General features: G+C 43.1%; 1 protein-coding gene across 24 annotated transcripts in view; it reads right to left on the reverse strand.

Annotated features, from left to right (window-relative positions):
• PSD3 (pleckstrin and Sec7 domain containing 3) overlaps positions 1-15532 on the reverse strand; it is a 706021-nt gene that overhangs the window by 18819 nt on the left and 671670 nt on the right. For all 24 annotated transcript variants that reach the window (XM_055081025.1, XM_055081023.1, XM_055081027.1 and 21 more), the window contains one exon: positions 9596-9739. In XM_055081025.1, coding sequence (XP_054937000.1) covers positions 9596-9739 — 144 coding nt within the window. The remainder of the gene's footprint in view (positions 1-9595; positions 9740-15532) is intronic.

The raw sequence follows: 15532 nt of genomic DNA on the forward strand, positions 1-15532 counted from the left end.
CCGGACGCGCAGGCTCAGCAGCCATGGCTCACGGGCCCAGCCGCTCCGCGGCACGCGGGATCCTCCCGGACCGGGGCACGAGCCCGTGTCCCCTGCATTGACAGGCGGACTCTCAACCACTGCGCCACCAGGGAAGCCCGAGGACTTACATTTTTAAAAGGAAATTTTAATGCTTTTTCCCTATGCCATTCCCCTATCAGGCTTCTGCATGTAATGGTAACCCACTGCCAAAATATAGCAAATACACACATTTTTAGGTTGTATAGTTTGCATTCGTGGCTTTCTGGGAAAACCTGAGGCAGTGTGAATTCCATTGTTTCATTTCAGTCTACCTTTTGGCTCGACTGCTCTCTAAATGAACTTTGTGACTTCAATTAGAAACAAAACTAAAACAAAAAGCTTACTTCTAATAATAATATAAGCAGAAGAGGTCAAAAAACTCTAATATGGACAAAAAGCACTGGGTCTGCAGAAAGCGTTTTGAGCATGTCTTTGTCTCCATCCTGTGGTCCTGGTCTGATGCTCCTAAGGCGTCTGGTCTCTGCCCCCAGAGCTCCCACAGGCCCTTCAGAGAGCAGCGAGGGCTCAATGGCCACCCCTGTCGTGCTTGTCCCTCCCAGGGGCCCCTGCTGCCAGGCCCCGGCAGGCAGATCCCCTGCAATGCTTTTCCCTTTGCAACATGGCAGCCTTTGTGGAGAAGAACAGGACTTGGGTGTCAAGGAGAGCTTTCCCAATTCTGAGAGCTAATTTTTAAAACGCTGCTTCCTTTCTCACTCTTCACACTTTGTTTCTCCAGCTCTCGAAACCCTTTCTATAAACCCAGTCTGTGTTAGTACCCAGATTTTTTTTCTCTTCTTAGAAATTAAACTCGAAATTCTCAACTTAAAAGTCCACAAAGCTCACTTAGAAAATAGAACACAGTTTGTTTTCTAGGTGGAAAACTCAAGAATTGTCCAGTTCCCACCTAGCCATGGGTCAGTCCTGCAGACCTGCCATGCACCAGGCTCCGGGCTCTGGGGGCCCTGCCCAGCGTGGCCTTGCCACGTGAGGGTTTTGACAATAGCTGAGTGTAAAATTAACTGGAAAAAGAAAATTAACTCTGGATCAATGGGATTAAAAAGTTTAATGGAAAAAAAATTTGTCCTTTGAAACACAGAGATGTGAAGTCAAGTTTCTACATACCCAAGATAAGTAATCTGAGCTAGAGAAATACTACTTATCTGGATAAGAGGCTAAATTTAACTCCTATGGGATAAAAGTTTGTCTCTCACTGAGTTTTTCCTTGGGGAACTCACATCTAAAACAAAATTTTAGTTTGTTATGACAACATTCTTATACAGGCCACACTCTTAATCCTTGATTTATATTTAGTTTGTGCTTCTGGCTGTACTGGGATTCCCTAAAGTCACACACGCTTTCTCTCAGAAGCATGCTCCCAGGACTCTTTGTGGCAGCTGGCCTGTCACGTGCACAGATCCCAAAACGCCAATGCCTGTCCTAAGGGGACAGGTCAGCCTTTCTAGGAAATTTTTAAAGTAGGATTTGAGGAAGCTTTGAAGGTAAACTACCTTCTCCACTGACTTCCCAGGACACTTCATCCCTAAGATATATTGATTACTTTTGAGCTCAAAGCAGTTTTGCACCTTCTGCAGGCCCAGTTCAAACATCTCTCTTCCATCTCACCAGTTCTGTGTCCAGTTCTGAGCCTGTCTTGGTAAAGCATCTTTGACTCGTGGAGTCAGAACACTGAGCGACCAGGCCTCAGCAAGTCCCTCGCCCCCTCCAGTCTCAGGCTCCACAAGTGGCAGAATGAGGGGCAGCTATAAACTTCCCAGGACTCTCCAAGGAGGGAAGCATGACACATGGATGAAGACGCAGTGCTGGTCCAGGGAGGGGAAGGCACATGGGAAACCAGCTGTGGTTGACTCTGTCCACAAACTGGCCAAAGGCCAGACCTGGTCAGGCATGAAAGCTCCGGTGAGAGGCCCCGACGTGTCCCTCGTGCACATGAGCCACACCTCCAGGAGCTGTCCAGGCAGAAAGGTGCTCCTGCAACAAGTCCGTGACTGGGGGACCTGCTTCCAGCCTTCCAGTGAGGGCTGTACTGAGAAGGCTAGTACAAACATAGCATTTTTGCATATGATTTTCCCCTAATATTTCCAGAAGAACATTTCTGAAAACATTTTAAGTTTTCATTATAAGTCTACTGAGTCATTCTGAACTAGATACACCTAAAGAACGCAGTAGCCTGCTCCCTCCAACAAGCCTCTGCATCTCAGAGCAGGGGCTCAAGCACACAAGTTTTAAAAACTCTTACATCAAAAGCATATAGATTCTTATGGAAAGTAGTAGGAAGAAACCTAAAGTAGTTAGACAGAGATAAAGTATTCCGGGTAAAAATAAAAAAACAGAGTTAGCACAGGAAAGGGCGGACAGTACCAGCAGTCTGCAAACCAACGGATGGGAGGGTCACTTACCAGAAGGTGCAAGGGAATTGCGAAGGAGGCCGCTCACACTATTAGCACGAGAATAGCTTTGTGGGGAGACTGAAGGGGCACTTCCTTCTCACAAGTCACTGTGGTGACAGCGCTCACACCAGGTGGGCCTCTTCTTTACTGAATCCCCACCCAGAAGTAACAATCAAAACAGTAAACAACAGGCACCGCACAGGCAGCTAGACGGAAGGGACACCGTCGGCAAACTACTGTAGCGTCCTACGGTGCACAACAGCTGCACCTCTTTCATTATGCGTGAAACCTGCACCCCACTTGTGACCAGGCCTCCCAGTCCCGGCTGGCTTTTAGGTGGACTGAGCAGCACAGGAGCCACTGCCTCAGGCGGTTCCTGAGCACGTGCAGTGTGGCCACCTTACACCGAGATGTGCCCTAAGTGTAAAGGTATACTAAAGTTTGAAGACTTAGAAAGAAAAAAGCGTCAAATATCTTAATATTTTATAGTGATTACACGTGGAAATGATAATATTTTGGACATATTGTGTTAAGCTGAAAAACCTTATTACAATTAATTCTACCAGTTTCCTTTTATTTTTAAGTGTAGCTACTAGAAAATTTAAAATTATATATGTGGTTTGCACTATGTCTCTATTGGACGGAGCTGGTCCAGATCCCCTGATATCCCCAAACTGAACTATTCTTGTTTTATGTTTAACAACACTCTAAGGGGTCATCGTGAGAGTGAGTTAATCTAATAAACTCTTTGCTGTTAGTATGTATCTCGCATCAAAAATAAAGAGTTGGAGGTGACCTTACAGGTTAGTTCACCCAATCCCATCTCATCTCCACAACCAGAAACTGAGGTCCAGAGAGGAAAACTAATACCAAACACATCAAGGATGAGACTAAAGTGGCCTCCTAACTTCCAGTCCATCCCTTTTCCTAATTTTACTATTGCATAACTGCAAGTATTTGCCCTTCTCTGGCAGACAGGACACTCACCCAGAGCAGTGACCCTCCTCAGAGCAGACATTTCAGGTGTAAGGAGGGGTTTAGGGACAGAGTCACTGTGGGTCCCGTGACTGGCTGTTTGTTCTGCATCTCAATCATCTGTGTAAAATGTGATTCAAAGGATCCTGTTGCTAAGCTTCTCCTCCCTTCAGAAGAGTGCGTCATCTTTTACAGATGAAAATCCAGCGCTCTACAGCCCTCGCTCATTGTGTCATACGAAACGCCACTCCAAACGGCAATGCAAGACTCCTGTCTCTGTAGTTAACTGGACTCGTATGCCTGGGCAGCTGCTGAACCTGGGTCTCTAGACTCTAACACTTAGCCTTCTACTAGAAAAAGAAAATTCCTAAACTTCCCCAAGAATTCTATTAACCTGCCACATCTTAGCTTCTCAGATCCAGACCGGGGATCACCTCTGTGATGTTTTCTATAAAGGAGACAGTGCTGGATTCCAGGCTAGACTCTGGTACTGAGACTGAGACTCTCCTTCAACTGAGACCCTCCCCTCGCTAGGGAGAAAGATGGTGATCACAGTTATCTCTGTACCTTTACAAACAAGGCCACTCACAAATGAACAGCTAGATCGTCTCGTTTCAGAGGTGGATTAGCCTTGTGGCAGCTGGCAGTGCACTGAAATATGCCCTTGCACTGCTCCTGTGAGAGAAAAAGTGGACCGTCACGTGAAAATTATTTATCTGAGGTTGACAAAGACTGAGCGATCTGAGGGAGCAGAGCTAAGATCACAAGCAGAGAATCTGTTCAAAAAGAAACCACCACCTACCCACCATGCAACAAATAGCCCAACGATAAAACTGAGGGCTTACACCCAGAAATTCATATTACGTGCGCTCCTTGATATGAGCTGCTTTGAATCTCCTGAACGGCGCCGTATGGAATGTGCTCTTATTCTCAAATACATCAATTTCAGAAGGAATCGTGACATTTTACATGCCACCAAAGATTAGAAATTCAGAAAAAGATGCATCACACCTCAAGGATGCCCTAGATTTTCTAGATTTAAAATATCCCGTCCCAAGAGATTTACATGTCTTACTAGAATGGACATTTGTTGTTTCTAAAATTGAGCTTCCAGCCGTGGGGTTCGTGTGGGCCCTGCCTGCCTGAAGCCATAAGCATGTGCTACTCCAGGTCGAAATTCAGGAGTGGGCATGCGGCTGATTTCTAGCCCATTCAGCCAAGGGCACTTATTTTGCATCTGGGTAGAGCCATCGGGGACGTGGACTTCTTTTCCTGCTGGACTGGAACCTGAGAACACATGTACCTGGAAGTATCCATTTTCTAACCACGAAGAGACAGTTGATTCCAAAACCCATGTTCAAAGATCTAAGACACAAAGCACATCCAACCGTCCGCAGCCTCTGTACACGGATGGCAAACGGAACTGCCCCCAGGGGCCAGGTCAGCAACACAAATGTGGACGCCTGCTAGGCTTGATATACGAAGGGGTGGTGGGGAGGGCCCTGCAGGTCTTCCCTAAACGCATTCAAATCTCAATGAAAACAAATCCCGCGCTGCGATGGCCAAAGAAAACATTCTGACCTCAGGTCTGCTGGCCCATGAAATGCACTGGTCTGGTGCTGCCCGCCAGGCTTCCACTGGCTCTGCAGTGAGCCCGGGAGCCTCTGTTAGCCTGCCCTCAGGAATCCCTCCCTCCTCAGCAAACCTCTTACAGCCCAGTCACGCTTCTCATAGGTTTGGGTTGCTACGGTCTCCCTTTCCCTGCTCAGGTCTAAGAATTAATAACTTATGCCACTGAAAACATCTTAAATGTCACATGAAAAACATCCTGGATCAAACAGTATCTTCACTTTAACTGCTAAAGAGACATAAGGACAAATTTCTGGGGCCAAGTACAGTGCTAGCAAGGGCTGTTTCTTAAAGGGCCCAGGAGTACTGGACACAGCCCAGCCTACTGTGCTTCGAGTGGCTGGAGCTTTGTAAGTTTTTATATGTGACACAAACCACCCACCTGTCCCACATCCTTATAAATTTCCAAATGTACTAGAAAGATGGAGATCAGTTAAACATTTTTAAGTGAAAAGGGAACTGAATAAAGTAGAAATAAGTTATAAGGAAGTGAGGCCATTTCTGATATCTATTTTTTGAAACTGGGAAATGATGGCGAGTTTCTTACACAGACTTGTGATGCCTAACAACCCTTTCAAAACTGAGATCAGACTCCACACGAACTCTTCTAAACACGTAACAGCCACAGCTTGGGGAAACCAATTCAATCGAAAACAAAGCAATGCCACCCCTCCCCACCCCCTATGAATATGCAACAAAGAGAGAGAGGCATGAACTTGGTCAACTAACAGCCATTCTGAGTGGAGTTTGCTGCTTACAGTAATAGTGAATATTCTTTTTTTTTTTTTTTTTTTTTTTGTGGTATGCGGGCCTTCCTGGCACGTGGGATCCTCCCAGACCGGGGCGCGAACCCGGTTCCCCTGCATCGGCAGGCGGACGCGCAACCACTGCGCCACCAGGGAAGCCCCAATAGTGAATATTCTTACAGGCTAAGGCTGAGATTGATGGAAGTCTCCTTGTTCTCTGTAGACTTTTTATAGACTTCAAAAACAAACAAACAAGAGAATGGACTTGAGGACACGGGGAGGGGGAAGGGTAAGCTGGGACGAAGTGAGAGAGTGGCATGGACATATATACACTACCAAACGTAAAATAGATAGCTAGTGGGAAGCAGCCGCATAGCACAGGGAGATCAGCTCGGTGCTTTGTGACCACCTAGAGGGGTGGGATAGGGAGGGTGGGAGGGAGGGAGACGCAAGAGGGAAGAGATATGGGAACATATGTATATGTATAACTGATTCACTTTGTTATAAAGCAGAAACTAACACACCATTGTAAACAGCAGAAACTAACACACCACTGTAAAGCAATTATATCCAATAAAGATGTTAAAAAAAACAAACAACAAACAAACAAAAAACAACCACTGAACCTTCTCATTTACCAGAGTTTCTAATCATTTACTGTCAGTCAGAGTTTGGAGAATTTCTAAGTCATAGAAAGAGCTGTGAATTTGGCCCACTACGAAGAACTGTTTGTACTCAAAGCAACTTGGGATAGAAATAACAAACGCATTAAGTTAGAAACAACCCCAGTGTTATTACCAACAGCTTAATATTCTAACAAAATAAAGGTGTTTTTCTTACCAAGATGTGAAAATTACAAGAACTGCTCTGAAACCACAGGGAGTCCCTTACTACAGGAACAGGTGAGAGAACAGGCTCCTGCCTGTGTTCTTCCCTGGTGACAAGGATGCAGATGGGATTCAAGCTCCCCTTCCTGTCACTGCCCATCTGAGGTCACACTGAACTGCAGACGCTGCTGTCTGCTTATCACAACTGTTTTCAGGGGAGCTACTAAGCGTTCTCAGGGAACCACTTCCTCTGATGTTATCTTTTATACGCAATAACAAAATTCCATTTATTCACTCAACAAATACGTATCAAACACTCGGTCCATATTCCAGAAGCTGGGATAGAGCAATGAACAAAGTACATAGGACAGTCAGTAACACTCAGACCTCCTGTTCCGGAAATAGAGCAGCCTGCTAGGGAAGGCTGTAAAAAGCCAAGCACTGAATTCTCTGCAGAGCATCTCGAAGGCACACACACAAGACAAATTCTGGTGGCTGAAATAACAGCAAAGGGGACCCCGAAAGATACAGTACTTCAATTTTAAGTTAGTGAAAAATAATGATTCACTTAAAAAAAAAAAAGATGACAAAAAATTTTTGAGATAACCTCTATGAAGTGAGGTGCCCGTCTGCCTTTCTGGTGACACAGGTCAGCACAGTTCGACAGACAATCCAGCATGCCGACATATTACCATATGAGAAGATTTTAATGAGCCAAAGTCCTGGAATGCAGTCTTCAGGCTCCTTGATGTGACAACCTGATGAAAGCAAGACTTACCTCCACAAAGGCTGGTCTAAGTTCATGTCAGGAAATGAAAACGCCGGCTTTTGCTGGGTTACATTTTCAGAAAAGGGGCACCACAGTGGATGCAAAAGCAGGGAGTGCTTCTAGCAGTGGCATCCCTTCTGTGGTCCTGCCATGGTCCCTGCCTCCTGGGAAGAGACTTGTAGCCTTTGAGCCCAGGGCTCAGGGCAAGGTGTTGAGAGCTGGGCAGCAGAGGCCCGAGGTGCTGGGAAATTAATTAGCATGTGTGAAACTAAAAGGGCCTACAGCTGAAAGCCACTCCAGACGTGTGAAGAATTGTGATTGATTTCTGAGAACTCCCATCTCCCAAGAAGGAACAAGTGTGGGGATAGATGAGCTGCTTAGTTTTTTTGTTTTTTAAAAGGTATTTGTTCAAGTCTTTTGCTGGTAAGGCTTCCAAAGTTTTAGCTAATAAACTTTCTCCTTTAATAAAAGAAAGATCTTTCTTCATCTGCCCAGAGCAAGGACCTGCTTAACCATGAAGAAAACTAGTACGTGGATCTGCAGGGGACCAAATGTCACATTTTGTAACAGAAATTTTATAACTCAGAAAAAGACTTTTAAAAGCTTCCATGAAATCCTGTGCCAGCCCAAGAGCAAGCACAGAGCAGAGATTAGAAATGGACCTGAGGTCCCTGCACTCCAAGGGCTCACAGCCTTGGCACGGAAGCCACAGATACAGAGACTTCCTGAAATCACCGTAAGAGAAGTCACCGTGCAGGATGGTAACCAGCAGGTTTAGAGCAGGCTTTTCATAGGATGGATTTGGGCTGCATCTTGGAAGATGAACAGCACTTTCAGAAATGAAATAAGGGGAAGAGCATTTGGGGCAGAATGAAGTAGATGAACAAAGGCATCAAAAGCATGCTTGGAGAGGGCAGAGTGGGCAGAAATGTGACTGATATACATGGAGGTCGTGGTGGGAAGACCCGTGCTGTGGGAAGACAGAAGGAACCCAAATCCTCTCAGACTAAGGACTGGACTTTATCTGAAGGTAAATTGTGGGGAAAATCAAGGGCAGCTGTTGAACAAAAGCAAGCCTTAGAAAACTAACTGTCAGGAACACGCAGGATGAGCTGATGACAGGAAGCAGCCGCTAGGCTCAGGTGAGACATGAAAACCCAGGACTTGGGCAGAGAGGCATAAAAGCAACACCGGTGGCAAGCAAGGGACAGGAGGGACACCGCAGAGGCAGAGCACTGGGATATGGCTCCTGATCAGATCCTGGGGGATGGCAGGGGCCAGGGCGAGGGTGCTCAGATGATGCTACATTTCGAGCCCAAGGAAGAAACATGACTGTAAGATGGGAAAGAAGGAGATGAATAAGTAGAATAGACTAGAGCTACAATGAAAAAGAATAGTTAAAGATGGATTCAACACACTCAACAGAAAAAGACTGTGAGAAATTTAAAGACAATTGTTCTTCATTTTGGACTACAGGCTATCAACTTAAACAAAGAGATACTTTAAGTGTCTTAAAGTGGCAGCTGAAGGGGGAGAGTCAGAGGATCCTGCATAACCCTGACGCTAACTTGGGAGAAAATTTAGCCAAAGGTAACATTTACTATCTATACCGCTTTCAACTTGCTTTTAAATTTTCTGTCTTTCCAGAGTTTATGGATCCTCCCATCCCTTTTAATGACCACACTTGCCATAGTACATGGATGTGCACAACCAGCCTCCTTGTGAAGGGCAGTGAGTGGTAAGAGGAAAAATGCATCTGTTGCCTAGCAGCAGGAAGAAGCATCATGTCGCCCTGTAGCTCATTTCCTCTGCGGTACTTTTTCTGACTAGGACTGTGCTGGAAGAGGTGCAGAAACAGAGAAAGCAGCTGCCCACCCTGGCATGTCCATCTACTTGTTGTTTTTTTGTCTTGCAGCCAGCACCTGCTATTCCAACAGGCAGGCTATTTGCTTTGAAGTGCATAAACTGGCAATTATTCTTTGATGCTTGTTTGACGCTTAAACAGAACCGTGAACATGAAGGGCCCCATGACCTAGACCCTGCACAGAGCTCCCCAGGGAGGGGCAGGGTCAAGGTACATTGCTCACAGTTACAGTAAGTATAAAAAAAAACCCTGCCTCATGGAAAAAAATCATAAAATAGCTCAGGTACAGGCAATTATTACATTTAGGTTCAACACACCTCAAACTCCAGATAGTGATCTTTGAGTTTGTACTCATCCACCTCCTTGGCTTTAACCTTCTTGTCAGGTGGGTAGGAGCGGTGCTCGGCTAGCTCTGTGGTGATCTGCCTCAGCTTGCTTTCGTGAGATTTCAGCTGTTCCTCCTGCAGGAAAGTATTAAGCCATTTAGCATCCAGAAAAATCAATAAACAACTGTAGCACACTTTAAAAAATCCCTTATGCTGAATGATGTTAATTCATCAAAACAGTCCAACATGCCTCTGCTGCCACATCTTACCAACTTTCTCAGGCCAGGGTCCACGTGTACCTTCGAAAAATGGCAACCAAGGCCAAGGCCAGCCTCCCTAACCAGGCCCCTGGTCACAAAACCAAATGCTTTCATAGCCCTGTGTCAGGAGTAACTGCCACGGAGTTGAGACCAGGCCTCCTGAGAGATACTCAAGCAGGCGAGACACCGGCTGCAGAGTCAAGCACCCATCCTGAGGGCTGCACAATTTGGCTTCTCCATTTCACGTCCTCAGCAGGGCTGTCCTGTCTGTCACTACAGATGAAGACCTACCTGCATATTTTTTTTCCTTTCGGGGACAAGCAATGCCATCAAGAAATAATTATTCTGAAAGCTGCTATTCTAAAAAATGTAGTGACCTATGCTTTTCCCTCCAAAATAGTAGAGGTTCTGACTTCCCTCAACCACAAATTTTACTGAAGGATATTTAAGTTGTTTTCAGGTTTCTCTGGGCTGCTATAAATGATGCTACATTCTTATGCATGTTGCCTAGTGAATATGAGCAAGAATTTCCCTATAGCACACAGGCACATCTCATTTCATCACACTTAGCAGATAATGCGTTTTTTACAAACTGAAGGTCTGTGGAAACCCTGTGTCAAGCAAGTCTATTGATGCCATTTTTCTAACATTTGCTCACTTTGTGTCTTTGTGCCACATTTGCTAATTCTCATAATATTTCAAACTTGTTCCTTATGATTATATTTGTTATGATGGTCTGTGATCAGTGATCTTTGATGTTACTACTACAACTCACTGAAGGCTCAGATGATGGTTAGCATTTTTTAGCAATAAAGCATTTCTTCACTAAGGTATATAGTTTTCCTAGACAGAACGCTATTGTACACTTAATAGACTGGGGTACAGTGTAAACATAACTTTTATACACACTGAGAAACCAAAAATATCTGTGTGACTTGCTTTATTGAGATATTTATTTCATTGCAGTGGTCTGAAACTGAACCCACAATGTCTCTGAAGTCTGCCTGTGATCAGCAAGAACTGAAATTTCTGGATTTTAGAAAATGTACATCTTTAAAATGACGCTCAACTGTTTTCCAAAGTGTTTCCACCAGTTTACATTTCCACAGTAGGCTTGAAACTTCCCATTTTTCTACATCCTTGCCAAAATTTGATATCACACTTGCAAATTTTTGCTAATTTTATGGGTATAAAATGATTTGAATTTACATTTTCCTGATTACAAGTGAGGATGAACATCTTTTCGTATGTTTACTGGAATTCCTCTTCTGTGAACTGGCTGCTGAAACACTGGACCCATTTTTCTGTTGAGTCCAGATCTGTAAGTACAGTGACTCACAGTTTATAGTTTATAGTGTACAGTTTATTCACAGTCAAATAAATGTCGAAATTCAACGAGCAGTGCTTTACTCCAGCTTCATCATCTTCATGAAGCAAGAATCAAGGAGATAATCTCAAAATAGAAGCATTTTAAAATTATGCCTCTGAAATCTCTCTATTTTCACTACTGAAATAAAAATTCCAAGTGGTTCTTATGGGCATAAATGGATACAGACCACGCAAATCATTTCAATGCTAGAATCGCACCATACAGGAGACACACAGACTTTCCTAACAAAAGTGGATGTAAAAACGGAGAAGGAGGAAGGCAACATGTTCCTAGGCTCACGCAATTAAATCTGTAATATCCACCGTGAAGAAAGACCAATCAGGAAGCTTGCTGTTCTCCTCCCTTTTGTCTTTGCCCTTACAATCCATTAGGGAAGCGTGCAGACCATTCCCATGGGACAACACTAACAAAGGGGATTTCACAGAAGGCAGAGAAATACACCTGACAAAGTTCAAAGAAAAGGAACAGAGATAGCAAATGGCATGTACTCGTTGAAACTGTTTTAAATTAGGAAGTCACAGCTTAAGTAGTGGCATTAAAGTAATAGATGCAAGAAAAACTACTGTTATATGTCAAGTGATGTACATTGGTAGTACCTGTGATAGCACATACAATGAAATTTTATCCAAAAGTCAAGTTTCAGATGATGTCACTTAATATTTAATTTTTTTCCTACTTATATAATATTTTGACTTTGAAGAAAATTTCATATTTTCCTTTAAAATACCTTTAAAATACCAAACTCTAGAGGAGACCTTCAAGATGGAGGAGGAGTAAGACATGGAGATCACCTTCCTCCCCACAAATACATCAGAAATACATCTATATGTGGAACAACTCCTACAGAACATCTACTGAACGCTGGCGGAAGACCTCAGACTTCCCAAAAGCTGTGCGGCTGACAGGGTCTTGGTACTCCAGCCGGGTGTCAGGCCTGTACCTCTGACGTGGGAGAGCCGAGTTCAGGACACTGATCTACTAGAGACCTCCTGGCTCCACGTAATATCAAACGGTGAAAGCTCTCCCAGAGATCTCCATCTCAATGCTAAGACCCAGCTGCACTCAACGACCAGCAAGCTCCAGTGCTGGACACCCTATGCCAAACAACTAGCAAGACAGGAACACAACCCCACCCACTAGCAGAGAGGCTGCCTAAAACTCATAATAAGGTCACAGACATCCCAAAACACATGACCAGATGCGGTCCTGCTCACCAGAAAGACAAGAACCAGCCTCATCCACCAGAACACAGGCACCAGTCCCCTCCACCAGGAAGCCTACACAACCCACTGAACCAACCTTACCCACTGGGGGCAGACACCAAAAACAATGGGAACTACAAACCTGCAGACAGCGAAAAGGAGACCCCAAACACAGTAACTTAAGAAAAATGAGAAGACAGAAAACACAGAGCAGATGAAGGAGCAAGGAAAAAACCCACCAGTCCAAACAAATGAAGAGGAAACAGGCAGTCTACCTCAAAAAAAATTCAGAGTAATGATAGTAAAGATGATCCAAAATCTTGGAAATAGAATGGAGAAAATACAAGAAATGTTTAAAAAGGACCTAGAAGAACTAAAGAGCAAAAAAACAATGATGAACAACACAATAAATGAATTTAAAAATTCTCTAGAAGGAATCAACAGCAGAATAACTGAGGTAGAAGAAAGGATAAGTGACCTAGAAGATAAAATAGTGGAAATAACTACCACAAAGAAGAATAAAGAAAAAAGAATGAAAAGAATTGAGGACAGTCTTAGAGACCTCTGGGACAAAATTAAATGCACCAACATTCGAATTATAGCAGTCACAGAGGAAGAATAGAAAAAGAAAGGGACTGAGAACATATTTGAAGAGATTATAGTTGAAAACTTCCCTAATATGGGAAAGGAAATAGTCAATCAAGTCCAGGAAGCTCAGAGAGTCCCATACAAGACAAATCCAAGGAGAAACATGCCAAGACACATATTAGTCAAACTATCAAAAATTAAATACAAAGGAAAAATATTAAAAGCAGCAAGGGAAAAACAACAAATAACATACAAGTGAATCCCCAGAAGGTTAACAGCTGATCTTTCAGCAGAAACTCTGCAAGCCAGAAGGAAGTGGCAGGATATATTTAAAGTGATGCAAGGGAAAAACTTACAACCAAGATTACTCTACCCAGCAAGGATCTCATTCAGATTTGACAGAGAAATCAAAACCTTTACAGACAAGCAAAAGCTAAGAGAATTCAGCACCTCCAAACAAGCTTTACAACAAATGCCAAAGGAATTTTTCAAAGATCTACAATAACAAACCCAAAACAATTAAGAAAATGGTAATAGGAACATACATATCAATAACTACCTTAAATGTAAATGAATTAAATGCTCCAACCAAAAGACACAGACTGGCTGAATGGACACAAAAACAAGACCAGCATATACGCTGTCTACAAGAGACACACTTCAGACCTGGGGACACATACAGACTGAAAGTGAGGGGATGGAAAAAGATGTTCCATGCAAATGGAAATCAAAAGAAAGCTGGAGGGCTTCCCTGGTGGCACGGTGGTCGAGAGTCCGCCGGCCAAAGCAGGGGACACGGGTTTGTGCCCCAGTCTGGGAGGATCCCACATGCCGCGGAGCATTCTCATATCAGACAAAATATACTTTAAAATAAAGACTATTACGAGAGACAAAGAAGGACACTACATTATGATCAAGGGGTCAATCCAAGAAGAAGATATAACAATTGTAAATCTTTATGCACCCAACATAGGAGCACCTCAATACATAAGGCAAATGCTAACAACCATAAAAGGGGAAATCGACAGTAACACAACAATAGTAGGGGACTTTAATACCCCACTTTCACCAATGAACAGATCATCCAAAATGAAAATAAATAAAGAAACACAAGCTTTAAATGATACATTAAACAAGATCCACTTAGTTGATATTTATAGGACATTCCATCCCAAAACAACAGAATACACTTTCTTCTCAGATGCTCATGGCACATTTTCCAGGATAGATCGTATCTTGGGTCACAAATCAAGCCTTGGTAAATTTAAGAAAATTGAACTCGTATCAAGTATCCTTCCGACCACAATGCTATGAGACTAGATATCAATTACAGGAAAAAAATCTGTAAAGAATACAAACAAATGGAGGCTAAAGAGTACATTACTAAATAACCAAGAGACCACTGAAGAAATCAAAGAGGAAATCAAAAAATACCTAGAAACAAATGACAATGAAAACATGATGACCCAAATCCTATGGGATGCAGCAAAGGCAGTTCTAAGAGGGAAGTGTATAGCAATACAATCCTATCTCAAGAAACAAGAAACATCTCAAATAAACAACCTAACCTTATACCTAAAGCAATTAGAGAAAGAAGAACAAAAAACGCCCAAAGTTAGCAGAAGGAAACAAGTCATAAAGATCAGATCAGATATAAATGAAAAAGAAATGAAAGGAAACAACAGCAAAGATCAATAAAACTAAAAGCTGGTTCTTTGAGAAGATAAACAAAATTGATAAACCATTACCCAGACTCATCAAGTAAAAAAGGGAGAAGACTCAAATCAATAGAATTAGAAATGAAAAAGGAGAAGTAACAACGGACACTGCAGAAATACAAAGGATCATGAGAGATTACTACAAGCAACTCTATGCCAATAAAATGGCCAACCTGGAAGAAATGGACAAATTCCTAGAAAAGCACAACCTTCCAGGACTGAACAAGGAAGAAACAGAAAATACAAACAGACCAATCACAAGTACTGAAATGGAGACTGTGATTAAAAGTCTTCCAACAAACAAAAGCTCAGGACGAGATGGCTTCACAGGCAAATTCTATCAAACATTTAGAGAAGAGCTAACACCTAACCTTCTCAAACTCTTCCAAAATATAGCAGAGAGGAACACTCCCAAACTCATTCTACGAGGCCACCATCACCCTAATACCAAAACCAGACAAAGATGTCACAAAGACAGAAAACTACAGGCCAATATCACTGATGAACATAGATGCAAAAATCCTCAACAAAATACTAGCAAACAGAATCCAACAGCACATTAAAAGGATCATACACCATGATCAAGTGGGGTTTATCCCGGGAATGCAAAGATTCTTTAATATATGCAAATCAATCAATGCGATATACCACAGTAACAAACTGAAGGATAAAAACCATATGATCATCTCAACAGATGAAGAAACAGCTTTCAACAAAATTCAACACCCATTTATGATAAAAACCCTCCAAAAAATAGGCATAGAGGGAAC

The sequence above is a fragment of the Physeter macrocephalus genome, chromosome 20 (genome assembly GCF_002837175.3).
Source record: "Physeter macrocephalus isolate SW-GA chromosome 20, ASM283717v5, whole genome shotgun sequence".
NCBI lineage: Eukaryota > Metazoa > Chordata > Mammalia > Artiodactyla > Physeteridae > Physeter > Physeter macrocephalus.